The following is a 13,459-nucleotide window of genomic DNA, read 5'->3' on the forward strand; positions in this document are numbered from 1 at the left end:
CTTTAACCCACATTCTTAATGAAACAACTTGTTGAGGTAATTAAGCATGTGAAGCTATCTTTAGAGAAATGGTGCCATCAACTCTTCCACTTTCTTAAAATTTGAACGCAAGTTGTTATATAGAAGGTGGTGCAGTGGAATTCTCCAACTCCCTGCTACATGACAATTCTTCCATATACTTTCTCCTGAAATATCTCTCAACTACCTTCAGCTTCTCAAACTAATTTACTCCTTTTTATTCTCCATACTTTATACGTGTTGATTCAATAAAATATTTGCATCAAGGTTCTCCATTGCACTGCCTTAGGTATTTGAAAAGATTACTGCACTGCCTCAACTACCCGATTCAGTGAAATAATTACTGTACCGCCTCAGATAGTTAAGTCAGTGCAATAAATATTATAGACTCAACAATATCTATGCATAATGGCTCTTCAATGTATCACCTTGGATATTTGAGTCAGCAAGATAATTACTACACTGCCTCAAATAGTTGTCAGTGCAATAAATATTGTGGACTCAATAACATCCCTGCATAATAGCTCTTCGCTGCATCACTTTGGATATTTGAGTCAGCAAAATAATTACTGCACCATGTCAGTGTCTAAGTCAGTAAAATAATTATTAGACTATACTGCCTCAGCTAATTAAGTACAGTAAGTAATGTGGACTCAACAACATCCTTACATAATGACTCTTCAATGCACCATTTTGGATATTTGAGTCAGCAAAATAATTAGCACACCATCTCAAGTGCCTAAGTCAGTAAAATAATTATTAGATTATACTGCGTCAATTGTATTGCCTCAATTTGCTGAGTCAATGCAGTACTTATTATTTGCATTGCCTCAGCTAGCTAAGTCAGTGAAATAATCATTCCACCACCTCCTCAAGTATCTAAGTCAATGAAATAATCATTATACCGCACTGCCTCAATATTTGAGTCAAGTATTATGTAAATGGAGTTGGTGTTTGAAAATATCAAATTTAATAGACCTAAGCTAAACATATTTTGAGTGTAAACACTTATATATAGACAAGATAAAAATTTAATATGAATGATAAAATTAAAATGAAATACAAGAAAGCCATTTATGCAACTAAGACACTAGAAAACTAAATAAAAATCTTATTTGTATTAAATAATAATAATTAATAAATGCTATATATTATATACTTTGAATTAACATATACAATATTTATATGAAAAAGTAAATAGAATATATTTAGATAAATTAACATACAGCATTTGTCTGAATAAGTAAAACAAGATATTTTAGGACAATGGTAAAGATAATAATTTTGAGAGCGAATTATAAATATAAACACTAACATATTGGTTAAATATTTGTCTACTATTTATATATTTTTATTTATATATACAATAGTAATATAATTTAAATATTATTTTTTATATAAATTACAATATGCTAATTTTTTTTTGAAATATTTTATTTTTTGTTATATAAATAATAACAGATTTAAGTATTAATATTTGAGTTATCATATCCAATCAAGCCTAGGACTTGGACGGGTCGGGTCCAAACTGGCCCTTGGCGCGGGAGCCTCACGACGCAGAAAAACTGATTCTTAGCGCTCAATTTCAAATTCTCCGTTTGTCACTCTCAACAATGGTATTCAGAGACTCACAAGATGAAGATCCAGACGATCTGACCACCGAACCACAGCCGCAATCACAGTGCTCGCAAGGCCACAGATCCACGCTCTCTCTCCCAACACAGCAAGACCACAGCAGCTCTCTCTGTCTCCTTTGCTTCTCCAACCTAATCACGAACCCACGTGCCCCCACTTTTCACATCTCATACGCGCTCTCGCAGCTCTTACATGCTCTTTCTCACCCTCCTTTCCTCCGCTCTCTTCTCTCTTTCCATCCTCATTTCCTCGTCTCCCCTCTCCTCCGCTGTCTCTCGCTTTTCGATGACGATCCCATCGCTCGCCAAATCATCCACCTCGTCACTTCTCTCTGCGACGCCGCTGATGCCTCGATCTGTCACGAGTTTGTTATGCGCGTCGGCGATCATATTTCCTCTGGTTCCTTGGCTTGGAGCCGCCGCCAGGTGTACATGGTTAGTCATTTCATTAATTTATCGCGTTAGGGCTTCTTCTGGAAATTGAATTCAATTGCAATTATATGATTTTATTAATTACTTTAAATTTTCTTATTTCATGCTTGTTTGTTTGTTTGTTTTTGTTTCAAATTGAAAGAATTGAATTCTAGCAGTTATCGTCTTTCAAAACATGTGAATTTACGGAAGAGAATTTATGTCAACTGAATTCTTGGATTTTTAGACTTTTAAATGCCTTGCTTGGACTAAATCATTTGCAAGAACTGAACTTAGTTGCAATATAATGTTTGATATATATTTTTTATTAATTTTTTTCCATGATGTATTATTTAATTTTCTCAAGTTGAAAGAATTGAATTCCAGCGATTATCATCTTCTCCTACGTAAAAGAGAAAAAGGAAAATGAAAAATTAACTACTTACATATGCTTTAATGTGCTAATGTAGTATCAGTAAATTGAATTTATAATTTAGCTACATCCAAACTATGTAGGATTGATTGAGATATCTCATTGCATATTTGATCTTCAATAGTGCAGCTTCACTGTTTTGGGGTTCTCTTGAACTGTTGTGAAACTAATCCTTATGCTCAGATTAAAGACAAACATTCTCTTTTCTCCAATCTTGTCACAGGTCTTCAGTTACCAAGGTAAAAAAAGTGTGAAGCTTCATTTATTTACTTACCCAATTTGATTATTATAGTTTTTAACTTGTATTTATACATGTTTGAATGCAGTGATGAAATCCGGGGAGAGATTTTCTTTGTGCTTTACAAACTATCAATTCTTCAATGTGCAAGTGAGGAAGGTGATGGTGCTTATAACAACTCTCTTTTCTCCTTCTGTCCTAAGCTCTTGCATCTGTCACTGGAAGCCCTTGTCAAGACTCAGGATGATACTGTTCGTTTGAATTGCATAGGTTTGTCACATTCTCACTCTTCATCCTTTATTTCACAACAGTTCCAATTAGCCATTCAATCATAAGTTGTCTTTTTGTGACATCACCTTCTGATACTGTGAGAACTTGTTTACCTTGTTTTTGGTTTTGGCCCAGTATTTTTGACAATCTTGGCTCGGAAAGGGTTTTTCAAGAATGCATATGTAAATGATATATGTAGCACGAATTCTGATGAAGCTGATAACTTCATGCAAAGAACAGACCATGGAGTAGATGGTCATCCTGTGGATCTCTTATTTGCCGAGGCCATGAAAGGCCCACTTCTTTCTCCTGACAGGCAAATCCAAATCAGCACACTAAATCTAATCTTTCACTATTTGTCATGGGAAGGAGCTCAGGAAAACCAGATCCAACTTTTGGTTAAAGAAAATATTGTGGACTATGTGTTTGAAATACTAAGACTGTCAGGTAAATTACTATGCATGCATATTACATTCAGGCGCTTGTTGTAGAGTTCTTTCTAGTATACAAGGACATTCTTTCTGACCATTTGAGCTTCAAATGTCAAACATATAATCTACATTTCCAACCACTAAAACATGTGCTAGCATTTTTACTAAAAGGTCTTGCATATGCCAAGAAATTAAAGACCACAAGCTTGTCAAGTAATTATATTTTAGTTCAGCTCTTTCTGAATCTTAACAAGTGAAGTTCCTAAGCTGTAAAACATTTTGGTTAAGCTCATGAATCTCTGCTGTATGGACAGAATGTAAAGACCCAGCTGTCAATTCTTGCCTTCTGGTTCTTGATCTTTTCTCAACCATCAAGACAGGCTTCACAGAGAGACTGCTTATCGGATTTTCAACTCTGATTCCAGTTTTGCATTATGTCTGTGAAGTTCCTTTTCATCCTGTTCAACATCAAACACTGAAGCTCATTTGGAATGCCATATCTGAAAGTCCTGGAATTATGTCAACTTCGCAGATTGAGGAACTAGTTGTTGTTTTGGAAAGGATGTTTAAGAGGTATGCCAATGGGGAGATGGGCATGTCTCCAGAGACATTTATAACAGTCTGTTCAATTTTTGTAGCTCTTTTGAAGTCCCCATTTTTTAATGGAAATTGTCATCTGGTGAAATCAGTTGAAGAAGCAACATGTCATGCTATTCTAGCTTGTCTAAATGTCTCTCAAAAAGATCCCAACCAACTTTTGCATGCTTTATACCTACTTAAACAGGCATATGAATATAGTCATGAAGAACTATTCACAAACAACTACAGTATGATAGAGTTACAGAACTGTATGGTAGATATTTGCACGATACATGTCTTACCATGGATTGTAAAAGTTATTGATGAAGTAGATGAGGAGACTGTCCTGGGAATATTGGGAACTTTTCATTTTATATTGCTTCAGGATTCTGATGTTCGAGCCCCACAATTTGCAGACGTCTTGGTTAACTCGTCTTGGTTCAGTTTGTCATTTGGGTTTCTAGGATTATTCCCTACAGAGAAAATGAAATTAAGAGTATATCTAATGCTCAGTTCACTTGTGGATGTTCTTATGGGAAATGATACTGGGCAACCCATTAGAGTTGCTGCTTCAAATCTTCCAACTGACCCTATGGATCTCTTATTTCTGCTTGGGCAGAAGGCTTGCGAAAATTCATCATTATCTACTTGTCAATCTGCAGTTTTGGCAATTTTACACACCAGTTCATTATATAATGACAGGTGACTGAACTCTGTCCATGTTCCAGTAGCTCAGTTATTTTATACATAAGGTGCAAAAGTACTCGACTAGGGTCTACCTTTTATAAATTATAGATCCTCATATTTTGATATCTTATTCCTCAGGCTTGCAGATGAGAAGTTTATATTAGCCTCTCTTGAACAATACATTTTTATCAACACTAGTGATACTATCAATTCGTTAACAATGATGCAACTGGTAAATCTTTATGGTAATTGTCGGAGTGTTGCTGAGATGGACTGCAGATTCCCCTATAGTCCAGAAGCTGAGAGGATCCTGTTTCACCTATTGACTGAAAATGAATGGGATTTGCCTTCTTCAAGAATTCACTTGGTTTCACTGAAATGGTTGTTTCGACAAGAGAAAATAAGCAAGCCATTGTCCTACGAAGTCCTAAAATTTTGCCAGACTAATGGCTCAAATGATACCCAAATTGTTGTTCACGGGGAAGGTAATCAACTTATGAATGTGCAAGTAATTGCAGAGTTGCTAACATCAGAGGACAACTATGCAGCGAGACTTTTGGTCTGCTTATTAGTGCACCTTGTGGAGGAAGAAAGCCATGAGGATGACGTTACCTCATTCTTAAATCTCTTGGCCATAATCATTAGCATCTCTCCAACAGCATCAGACCAATTGAGTTTGAATGGCATAGGAAGGGCAATCCAAAATATCTGTTACAACCCTAGCCATTTTTCTTCCCCACAAATATTCATGGCCATCTCACTTCTAGTGTTTAATATTCTAAAATCAGTGCATTCCAAAGCATTGTGCGAAGATGAAGCTTGGCTTGCAGTGACCGTGAAGGTTCTGAGACTAATTTTGGTTTACATGAAATCATTTTTCTGCCATGACACTAACTGGCCCTTGTTCCTTGTTTCTGTAGTTCATGAACTGCCTCACCCTCTCAATGGCTGAAAAAAGCTGGTCTGCTGAAGGTCTACAAATAATTGCCATTTTTTCATTTATTTTGCACCAATCTACCAGTAATGTGTTGTTGGGAGCTTCTAAAGCCATAATTTTCAGTTCTTCTCTGGCATCTGTTATAAACAGCATGATCCATGAGGCATGTTCAAAGGGACCTTCTTTGTTTGATTACAACGAGGGAACAAGCATTGGAGAAGCTCTGATATTTGTGCTTTTACTGTACTATTTTTCTTTAAGAAGGTAACTGCTCTATTAAATCCTAATTTATGATTTCATGTCATAAATCTAACTTCTCTGTCTTAGTTTGCATGTTGTTCTTCCTGAGGCTGTGGATTGGCAAAGTTTACTTGATGTATCGAACAGGACGCAGCCACTTTCAGTGATTAGCATCGACTGCCATGACTTGTGTAGGCTGATGCATTTTGGGTCTCCTCCAGTCAAGCTTGTTGCATCATATTGCTTGTTGGAGTTCTTTACAAGATTATCAGAACAGAGAAACAGAAAAAATGAGGAAATAAAATGCTCCACAGGTTACCTAATGTCTATAACAGCTATTTTAGAAGGCCTAGTATTCTACAGTGACGTCAGAGTGTCTATAAACTGCAGCCTATGCCTATCAATGATTTTGGGATGGGAAAAGCCGAACATAGACTCGAGGGTAATTGCCGATACTACTTGGTGCAGACTGATTGTAGAAGAGATGGCAATCTCTTTGGCTGTTCCATCTTTACCATCAAAGTCTTTCACTAATTGTCACAAGCCTGCTGCTCATATAGCAGTTGCATTGCTAAAGCTTCAAAAATGTCCTGTGTGGATGAGGACTGTGTTTGATGATCCCTGCATTTCTGGTATAATTAGAAACATTGCAGCAAGTAATATCACCACCGAGATGGTGCTTTTATTTCGAGAGCTGGTAAACTCCGAGTTCCTAAAGACTGACCAAATTGCCAGTTTAAATAGGGTACTTCAGGTATGGTATAGTTATTATGGCCAAATGTATTTCAAGCCAAAAAGAAACAAACAGCACTTTGATACATCAGATTTATATTGATGCTTTAATTGATTTTACAGGAATGCAGGAAACATATTTACAGTGAAGATTCTCAAAATGAATGCACCTATGAGCACATAGAGAAAAGGGTTTTCACTAAGGGTGACTTGGGAGATGTCTGTGAGTATCTCATTTACTTGATGTCCTCTGAAACGCATCTAGATGCAGATTCTGTGGGTTTACAGACTATGAAAAAGAGATTGTTAGAAGAAATAGAAATATTCTTTAAGAATTTGACAGTAGAGGATGACACTTAAGTAACTGATTAATAAGGTGTTCGGTCTCCGGTAGTTATTCAGTTCCCAACAGCTAGTAGTTTTTTTAGACGAAACTGCTGAAACTGCTGATAGCTGTTAGGAGTTGACCATAAATTTCCAGCACTCAGGAGTTAGCAAAATTGAAGTGCATGGGACTTGCTTACACATAAATATGTCAATATACTGTACAGTGTTAACTTTAGATGCTAAATCACTAGAGATGCACACATCTATATTTTATCAGTTCAGATGTTGCCCAAACGACAATGCTAAGGGAGAGATACGACTTGGCATTTTATTTCATATTAACTGGGTATGGAATTTGCTAGTAGTAATAATTACTTGCTTTTATATTTATTACACTAATAACAAAATTAATTTTATTAGTAGCAATAGTTGCTTGAAAACTAAAATTAGATAATAAATGCGTGAATAATTAGTTTTCTATTCAATTTATTATTAGTGAAAATATTTCTGTTTATTAATCTTAATCCTAAAAATACTAAGGCTTGTTTGGTAGAGCGTAATAGAATGTAATGTAATCAGTTAAGTAATAAAATCAAAGTAATGGAATGTAATGTATTATTATTTCATTATCTTATTTGGTTATAACAAAAAAATATAGGTAATATAATGGAATTATAATTTTTATTTTAATATTTATTTATTTATAATAATTAATATATAAATAAAATATTAAAATAAATTATTTAAATTAATAATATTAAAATTATTTTTTTAAATAGTATGGGCTGCCAAAATTTGATCATGGATTACCGGAATTTAATCATCGATCGCCAGAATTCGGTGATTGGAGATGTTTAAATTATATTGATAAAAAAATAAAAAAAAATAAATATAAATATATTTTTAAATAATTATGATGACATAGATTTTGTATTTTATTGAGCATTATATCAAGTTAAGAATAATTGAATACATTGTGTAATTATCATTATATTATGTCAAAAAAATTTTAATAACTAACAAACTAGTGTAGTATATAATTTAATGGTGATTCCATCACATGTTTCATTACATTATACAATGATTCATAAGAAAAATATGGACTTAATAGAATAATTCATAAGAATTTAATTAGGACTTTAATAGAATGATTCATACTAAAAGAAAAATACCTATATTTAATTAGGACTTTAATAGAATGATTCATAAGAATTTTTAATACAATTAAATTATTTATTATCTACTATATATACTATAATTTAATAAATATCTCAGATATATGTTTATACATATAACATAACTGAAATCAACACACAAAAATTTATTTACATTTTATTTATAATTTCTTAAATATAATTTAATTTATTATGTTACTTATTAAAAATAAAATTATAATATGTTAATAATTTTTTATTAAATTTTTGGTGGTTAATAATGAATTAATTTATTAAAATTTTCTAATATATTAATAGTTTCTTTTCTAATAAGTTAATTCTTTTTATCTTAAGGTTACTGATTTTGTTCTAATTAAAATTAGTTATAAGATAACTTGTATTTTGTGTTTGTATTTCATAATTTATTAAAATTAGTTACTGATTTCTTTTTGGGAGCATTTATTCTTTCTGAATGCAGCATACAATTCTTCGTTGTACTGCACTCTTCAAGTGTGTTTGTTCTCTCCTTCTTCCTTATCGATTTCTTATGGGATAAGACCATTTAGTCTTTTATTTTTTTTGAATTTTAGTTATAAATATAACCATAAAAGATTATAGAAATTATTACTAAATAAGAATTTTAATACAATTGAATTTTTAGAATTAGAATAAATTATTAATTAAAAGTCTTAATTGAGTTGTATTTTTAAAATTAAACTTATATTAAACAATTCATTAATTGTTAAGTTAAGTTAATAAATGATTAGATTATTGTAAAGTTTACCATTATTAATTTAATTTTAATTGGGATTTCTTTTTTATGTTTGTTTCATTCGTATCTTTTTTCTTTCTCTTGAGAGAATGTTTTATTTGTATGTTGATTATTTGACAAGGGAAAGGAGAGTTTTGTGATGGGGAATCGTTGCTTAACCCGCAGGAATAAAGTATTTATTTTTACATTCTTTATAATTTTTTGTTAATTATTAATAAAAGTATAATAATTTTGAAATTTTAGTTAAGAGTTTTTTAGTCATATTATTACTATTCTTAATTAATATTTAATTAATTTACTAACTCAATTGATAAAACGATGTTTTAATAAATTTATTTGTCTCCTCTGCTCAATTAATTAAATATAATGAGTAAAATTATTTTAGTAAATTTATTTATGCCCTTCATTCATACTTCTTATATGTCATAATGACTATGGATAAGAATATATTTCCTTTTCTTTTGCATATTATAATTTTTTATTTGTTTATAAATAGGTTCATGATGTGTATACACATGTATAATAATTTTATATCGGTTCAAATAATTTATATTTAGATATGCCCAAATAGTATAGTTGAAAGATCCGGATTAATGACATAAATTGTTAGTAAGTTTTATTATTAGTTTCATTTAAATTATAAAATTTTAATTTATTTCAGTTCAATTATTTAATTTTAATTATATTTTAATTTAGACGCTTTGCAAATAAAAACTTATATATAATATAAATAGCCAATAAATTATTTATTAATAAAATAATTAAATTATAATTAAATTTAAAATTAAATAATTAAATAAATTAAATTAAAATTTTATAATTAAAATAAAACTAATTATAAATTTCAATAACTATTTATATCTTTATCCTAATCCGTCTAACCTCGAAATGCGCCTATGAACTGGTTTTACGCGGAAGGTGTACTGCCACCCATCGTTTATTAAGGAAATTTAATGGGATAGCTCTTTTTGGGAAAATTATTTTCAAGAGTTTCTGTTTTATGGTTGTTCTTTAAATTTTTTAAACGTTGTTAAAATAAAAAATACTAAAATTAAATATAAAAAATATCAAAATAATATTATTTAACTTACATTATTGTCAAACCAATTAAATAAAATAAATTTATTATTTTTATTTTATATCTTTATGCTTAATATTTATAAATTAAAAAATATTACATATATTTTTTTTTATAGTAGCTAGTGCATTTTGATGACAATAAAAAGATATATTTTAAAAAACATACCATAATATACCAAAACGCAGTTAAAAATAAATAAAGATAAAATTAAAAAAATCATTTAAGAGCACCGGAAAATATAGTAGTTTTATATTTATAATAGCTATTTGAATTTTTTCCCTATATATGTAAAAAGAAAACCGTTTATTTTGTTTTAAAAATATTTTATTTGTATTTTCCTTAATTTGCAATTTTTTATTGGAAAATATAAGGAAAACACTTTCATTTTATGACTCCAATTATAATTACCACTTGAAACGGAACAGTAACCTCAAACCCAAGGAGAATTCGAGCGCCAGGTTATAAATTTTAAACCAAAAAAATCTTTTTAAAGAAAAATGGTTACTTGGATTTTAATTTAATTTCTTTACTACAAAATGCAAACTGTTTTAATTGATAGACATTCGTTGTGAGACATAAAAGGGAAAATTTAAATATTAAAACATTAGGCAGAACCGATTATTAAACTCATGAACTTTTCTATTTATTGCCTTTGATTAAGAACTATTAAATTCTTAATATAAATAAAAATAAAAATACAAAAACTCAATAAAATAAAATAAAAATAAAATAAAACCAAAAAATTCAAAGACATCACATAAGATCTTCTCTCGCTTATATTTTGAAGTACATGTTATGAATTATGAACCTGTTTATGATTATTGTGAGTGTTTAAAACGTAAGATTCAATATATTGATTCGATAGATTAATTTTAATTTAATAAGTTATTTTTGTCAAAACAATCTCAAACAGACTACATGCTGTTTGGATGTTACTAATCATAAGAACATGAGCATAATCAAGTACGATATCAGAGCAGAGTGTATCATTTACTCATGAAATCCTGTGAAAAACAAGATTGTCTGCTAGTGGAAGGCTTTCTGCGTTCAGTCAATCCATGCAGAGTGATGCCGTCCGATGGGTAGACGAAAGTGCCGAAGTTGCTTTGCCTACAGAACCATGCCTGCCTGTTGGAGCGAATTGGATGATCGGGCCAAGGACTGGCCTCTCTTTCCCTCACTCTCCTTTCCCTAATATATGATCAGAGCATCATAAGCACATCATGATTCTCAGTATCATTCATCCATTCACCACTGATCCATCGTATGTTGCCACTAAATCAATGAGATTGCAATAAGTCCACTTTTCCTTTTGTCTGGCAACAGGTTCAAGAGAGGAATATGCCTCTTCACATTTCTTCAGGAACTGACCCTTTCCAAATGCTGCAAGAACCAGAGGATCAGTTTCCGTCTCCACACATCGGTAAAGAATACCAGTTCTTCTCCATGTCTCTAGAATTCCATTCCCATGAAAGCCAATGTTATTTGCATCAAACAGAACTCCAACAGTGACTATGTCAGGTTTCACAATATGATTTGTTAATGTAGAGAGTAAGATCCCCAAGCGCATAGAGTCTTTCATCTTCAAGTATGCTAGCAAAATAATGTTTATAAATGTTACATTCCAAGAAACTTTTGCAACTTTCATCTCCCTTACAACAGAATCCATGCCTTTTTGACTCAACATACAAGCGTTAGAAAGGAGCAGCAGACACCAAACCATGTCATTTTGACCACTTCTTTTAGAAAGATAATGTCCCAATTTCTCCAACCTTGAAAACATGAAGTTTTCAATATAAACCAAAGCTATTTTCTTAATCAAATCTTCCTTTAAAAGGGCTTTTGAGTTCCTTGTCCTTTTCAAAATCAGCTCCATCTTTTCTACAATCCCAAAGTTTGCATAAGCCTCGAGCATTGCAGTCAAAGTAGTAGACTTCAAATCCATCCTATTCATTCGCGTGGTTTGATATACCTTCTCCATTCTCGTAAGCAAACCCGCTTCTGCTAATTCTTGAATAAGTAAATTATAAGTAACATGATCAGGAGAGCACCCTTCCATCTCCATCTTCTTCAAGCACATACCCATTTCATCATACATTTTGTACTTCCCATAAGCTTGAATCAAACCATTGTAGGTATCACTTACCGGAGACAAATTGATTTCTTTCAAATGGTTAAGGTAAAACACAGCATCATCAAACTTGCCATTTCTAGCATAACCATGAATTAAGGAATTGTAGACCTGAAGGGAAGGGCTCAGGCATAAGGTCTTCATTTCTATGAATGCCGAATACGCATCTTCTATTAGACCTTCTTCACCTAATATCTCTATGACCTTCTCATAGTTGAATTCATTGATTCTTGATTTCTCTATGTCCTTCCACATATCAAACACCTGCCGAAATATCCTTGAGTTTCTAAGACTTTGTATGACACCAGTTTTCAACAAAAAGAAACAAAAATCTTTAATTTAGAGTTTTAAATTCCAATTATATTGAACTATAAACTAGAAAACAGAAACCAATTAAATTCCTCTAGTAAAACTACTGATCCTAGTTCTAGTGGATTCTTTCAATTTTGGGCTAGAGAAAAAAACATATGAAACCCTAAACATTCTTTTCTTCCCACTATCTACCTGCTTTATCAGATAAAAGGTCTGTGGACTTTAAGGCATTCAATGATATGAGAGGGAGAGAGAGAGAGAGAGAGAGAGAGAGAGAGAGAGAGGGGAGAGAGTACCTGAAGAATCTCGTCAGATCTAGAGGAATGTCTAAGGAATCTGATAACAGCCCAGAAGTGGTCCTTGGACCAATCTGCATCATCCTGAAGCATTTGCAAAGGGCAAGAGCCCTTCTTGTTGAGCCTAGCGAGCAAGGCCTTGAGCCTCTGGTGTTCATGGTAGCTCTCAACGAGAAGGGTATTGTGCTTTATAGAATTATCTTGGGAAATTGCATGAAGCGGAGCTGAACGACGAAAGCACGAGAAGGTTTTAATAATTGGGATATTGGATAAGAGGAATTTGTTACTGTTGCTGTTGCATTTCCATGTCTTTAGCGTTCTGCAATTGCTCTGCAGAGCGCATATATTATCCATCACCTCTGCATACTGTACCATCTGGTAGAAGACGTTTTAACATTGTCAAGTTGTGGAAAACAGCTTGTGTTTTCAATTTCTAGTTTTCTCCTGCATTTCCTAATTTTTCATTATTTAACTAAGAAATCAAAAGGCATAAACAATGGCTAAAATGCCAATTTGCCCCTTGCATTTAGAATCAATGGGCAACCAACTCAGTTAATTTTCTACCCAATCTACCCAGTAATTTGACAAAAATAGTCAATTCAACTCAGTCGGCGACTTATTCCATATAAAAAGTTTAATTTGATCATTGAACTTCATACTAAATGTTAGATTACATAAAAAAATAATTTTTTATTGAGTTAAAGTAAATTTTTTTAATTTTAATGTAATTTATTCATGTTATTTTAAAAAATAATTATATAATATTTTTAACTAAA

The 13,459-nt window shown here is 31.9% G+C and overlaps 2 protein-coding genes across 3 annotated transcripts; one reads left to right on the forward strand and one right to left on the reverse strand.

Moving 5' to 3' along the window:
- The first annotated feature begins 1,495 nt into the window (after positions 1-1,495).
- Positions 1,496-7,279, forward strand: LOC8270343 (protein PUTATIVE RECOMBINATION INITIATION DEFECT 1). Its single transcript, XM_002516355.4, has 9 exons — positions 1,496-2,087; positions 2,626-2,735; positions 2,823-3,004; positions 3,140-3,451; positions 3,750-4,716; positions 4,840-5,542; positions 5,622-5,902; positions 5,966-6,632; positions 6,734-7,279. Exons 1-9 carry the CDS (start codon positions 1,632-1,634, stop codon positions 6,968-6,970), a joined length of 3,915 nt encoding a protein of 1,304 aa, XP_002516401.2. The 5' UTR covers positions 1,496-1,631; the 3' UTR covers positions 6,971-7,279.
- Positions 7,280-10,783: 3,504 nt separating this feature from the next.
- LOC8270345 (pentatricopeptide repeat-containing protein At4g14190, chloroplastic) lies at positions 10,784-13,131 on the reverse strand. 2 transcript variants are annotated; one of them, XM_002516357.4, is made up of 2 exons: positions 12,684-13,131; positions 10,784-12,339 (listed from the first exon to the last, which is right to left on the reverse strand). In XM_002516357.4, exons 1-2 carry the CDS (start codon positions 13,056-13,058, stop codon positions 11,185-11,187), a joined length of 1,530 nt encoding a protein of 509 aa, XP_002516403.2. In that variant the 5' UTR covers positions 13,059-13,131; the 3' UTR covers positions 10,784-11,184. The 2 variants fall into 2 exon arrangements, with proteins under 2 accessions (XP_002516403.2, XP_048235978.1); XM_048380021.1 differs by having other exon boundaries at positions 10,784-12,367; positions 12,684-13,038.
- Positions 13,132-13,459: the final 328 nt, after the last annotated feature.

This window comes from Ricinus communis, chromosome 1, assembly GCF_019578655.1.
Source record: "Ricinus communis isolate WT05 ecotype wild-type chromosome 1, ASM1957865v1, whole genome shotgun sequence".
NCBI classification, from domain to species: domain Eukaryota; kingdom Viridiplantae; phylum Streptophyta; class Magnoliopsida; order Malpighiales; family Euphorbiaceae; genus Ricinus; species Ricinus communis.

Excerpts from the sequence above, each read along its gene's own strand:
- LOC8270343 (XM_002516355.4), top strand. The coding sequence starts at position 1,632 with ATGGTATTCAGAGACTCACAAGATGAAGATCCAGACGATCTGACCACC. Across the intron at positions 4,717-4,839 it reads AGTTCATTATATAATGACAG|GCTTGCAGATGAGAAGTTTA; the intron begins GTGACTGAACTC and ends CTTATTCCTCAG. Across the intron at positions 5,543-5,621 it reads GGCTTGCAGTGACCGTGAAG|TTCATGAACTGCCTCACCCT; the intron begins GTTCTGAGACTA and ends TTGTTTCTGTAG.
- LOC8270345 (XM_002516357.4), bottom strand. The coding sequence starts at position 13,058 with ATGGTACAGTATGCAGAGGTGATGGATAATATATGCGCTCTGCAGAGC. Across the intron at positions 12,340-12,683 it reads GATCTGACGAGATTCTTCAG|GTGTTTGATATGTGGAAGGA; the intron begins GTACTCTCTCCC and ends ATATTTCGGCAG.